Raw genomic sequence first — 2933 nt, 5'->3', positions numbered from 1 at the left:
CACAGTACTGAGACCCCACCTCTCCTTCCACACACTCATACTCCCCAGAACCACAGCTCTGCACAGTTGGCCCCTGGGAGGTCACCATAGATGGGGTGGGTTCCAGCACATTCCACCTCTCCCAGACTTGGTCAGAACCACAGCCACACCTGCTTTCACTCTTCTTCTTCCCTTCCTTGTTTTCTTCCTTCTTTCCTTTCTTCTTTGACGTTTTTGGTGAGGTATCTGAGTGAGGATGGGGACACTTTAGCTCCAGTTCACGAGAAAACAGAACCTGGTGGGCCTGTGACTCACATCAGGTCTTGGGCTTCTCCCCCCTCCCCCATCTCACATAACACACATGCTCAGCTTAGGTTGAGGCTATGAGAGGGGAGGCCCCGTGGCAGGTTTCAGGCTTGGATTCAAGGGGACGCTCTCTGGCGAGCTTCAGTGACTTGAGCAAAATCAGCAAGAATCTCTAAAAGATACTTTGAACTCCATGGCTCATTAGCTGAGGGGAATGAGGAAGCAAACAGGTGCTGGGGGCAGACAGAGAGACCAAGAGCAGAACAGCACTTAACAGGGACCAGAGGCCTAAAGGCAGGAAGGTGAGGTGGCCCTGGATAAAAGAAAGCAGGGCAGGGCTGGAGCATTGGCTGCTCTTGCCCAGGACCTGGGCTCGGTTCCCAGTACCCACATAGTGGCTAACAACTGTCTGTAACTCCAGTTCCTGGGGAATCTGATTCCCTCTTCTGGCCTCCATAGGCATTGCACACCTGATGTATTTACATGCATGTAGACAAAACACTCATATACATAAAATAACAACAAATAAATCAAAACCAATTTTAAAAAAAAGAAAATGGAGCACTTTCTGGAGTGTGACAACAGAGATGAACGTCAGCCAATGGAATGTCACATTCCTGGGGACTGAGGAAACCAGGGAATATCTGTGAAGTTCAGAGATACTAGAAATGGCTTTTTCCATTAACAGGACATGACCAGCGGCTGAGCACTGGCTTATGCCAAGTGTACCAAAAGAAAATATTTTTTGCACAAACTATTTTTTTATGAACATGTACATGGCTCAATGGTAGAAGGTTTGCTCAGGCCCAGCAAGTGTGAGGTCCTGGAGTCCACCCTAAGTACAATAAAAATTATATTTTTTCAAAACCCACAAATTTTTACCAAAATGAAAATTTTCAGGCCAAATCTGCTTTTGACACCATGAACCTGCTTGTGGAAGCTGTTTAACTGCTGTGCACAAGGCTGAGGAACATGCAAGCAGCCAGATGCTGACACCCTGTGGTGGCAAATGCTGTACCACTTTCCTCAGACTCCAGTGATGTCAGCACAAGTATGCCCTGGGAAGAAGTCTTGGCATGAGCCAAGGAAACGAACGAGACCGGAGCTCTCCACCCCGATAGACTTAACTAAGCAGCACACAGTTGACAAACAGGCGGCCCCTCACCATCGCACCCATGCACACAGTTGATAAAATGCTAAAACTCTATACCAGATTAAGAAGTTACTGTGGTTACCCCATGTGTCACAAGGCACAGGTGCAGACCTGTTAGCTTATGGCGCTTTCAGAATGTTCGATTATCCACTCAATGGCAGCCCACCCCTGCAACACAGAAAGACTTCAATTCTCGGTGTATGCAGCAATCCACAGGCTTGTGATTTAGACCACAAAAAAACGGGAGCACTGCTGTGGCAGACAAACTTATGGCCCTCCTGAGCCACCGTCCACATAAGCAAGCAGTTATTCAAGCTCAGAATCACGAGATGTTTTCCATGCCTAAAGTTGTCTACGGTTGTCCAGCATGGGCACCCCTCTCTTAGCCCAACATGGCAAGTTCTCATCCAAGGGAGACCTACGACATCTCAAACCCCAGAGCCAAAGCTGCCACATGGAGACCAGAGAGGTTAGGTATTCTACCTGTACTCACAATCCCATCTCCCACGTGGCCATGAGCTGTTTCCAGATATATTAAAAGCCATGCCAATCTGCCAGAGGATGGTGACCACAAAGGTGACTCCTTCACATGCCAGGGATGGCACTGAGTCTGCCTGAAGCCTTCAACACAACAACCCTCACGAAGTGAAATGAAAGAAAGTCAACTCGGCTCCAGTGAGTTTACCCGGCTTTTTCTCATAAAAAGTCTAAGCGTTTCAGTCTGACAGTCTTCGCTTCCTCTCATTTTGTGGCAGCAAATGCTTAGGGTTCCTGTCATAAGCCCAGTACTTAGAAACACAAAGATGAGTATGTCTGTGTCTCCTGTGGGACCTCTTGTGTGGACAGAACACTGCCTGTTGGGCCTTTTGTCCTACAAATCCAGAAATGAGTAAAGCTATTGCATATATTCCTCAAATCTGGATTTTTTTTAAAAAGAGAAACAATGGGGTAACCTGGCTCTTCCATGGTGACTAAATTCGAGCCACTAAATGTGGCTACTTGGGCATCCATAGGTGTTTTTGCCTTCAGCTCCTGGCCAGCCTTTCCATACTGCTAATTTAAAACAGAGCTGTGGGAAATGCTGTGGCTTTAGGAGCTCAACTGTAACAATTCCAGTTGTCAGCAGAAACCCAGGAGTAGACATGCTGCCACCTCATCTGACATTACATAGTGCCCATTAGAGTCTGGGACTGGGGTGTGTACCTTCTTTGCATTGGAGGAGATTGTGTTGGCCATTAGGCTTTCTAGGTAGCTCCCAAGGCTAATCCCCTTCACCGTGATGATGGCTTCCTGGGTGAGCACAGTCCTGTAGAAGAGCAGAAGTGAGGGGCTGACCAGCCCTGGGTTGGGGGGCTCTGTCTGCCTCTACCCCTGATGCTCAATGTGTCCATCCAAGGATGGGACAACTCACTTTTCAGGGTTGTCTGGATGAGGTGTATACACCAGCCTCTCATTCACTGACACCAAATTTGTGAGTGTGATCTTAAAAAAAAAA

The 2933-nt window shown here is 47.7% G+C and overlaps 1 protein-coding gene across 1 annotated transcript; it reads right to left on the bottom strand.

Moving 5' to 3' along the window:
• Nucleotides 1-747: 747 nt before the first annotated feature.
• On the bottom strand, nt 748-2926 carry LOC103728569 (PRELI domain containing protein 3A; the record flags this gene model as incomplete). Its single annotated transcript, XM_017796483.2, has 3 exons — nt 748-1606; nt 2642-2744; nt 2850-2926. Coding segments are annotated over 3 exons (234 nt in total), but the record flags the coding sequence as incomplete, so codon positions are not given.
• Nucleotides 2927-2933: the final 7 nt, after the last annotated feature.

This window comes from Nannospalax galili, unplaced genomic scaffold (genome assembly GCF_000622305.1).
Source record: "Nannospalax galili isolate Female #2095 unplaced genomic scaffold, S.galili_v1.0 C49776996, whole genome shotgun sequence".
Taxonomy (NCBI): Eukaryota; Metazoa; Chordata; class Mammalia; order Rodentia; family Spalacidae; genus Nannospalax; species Nannospalax galili.
Note: the sequence above shows the minus strand (reverse complement) of the source record. Positions and strands in the feature narration are given on the sequence as shown.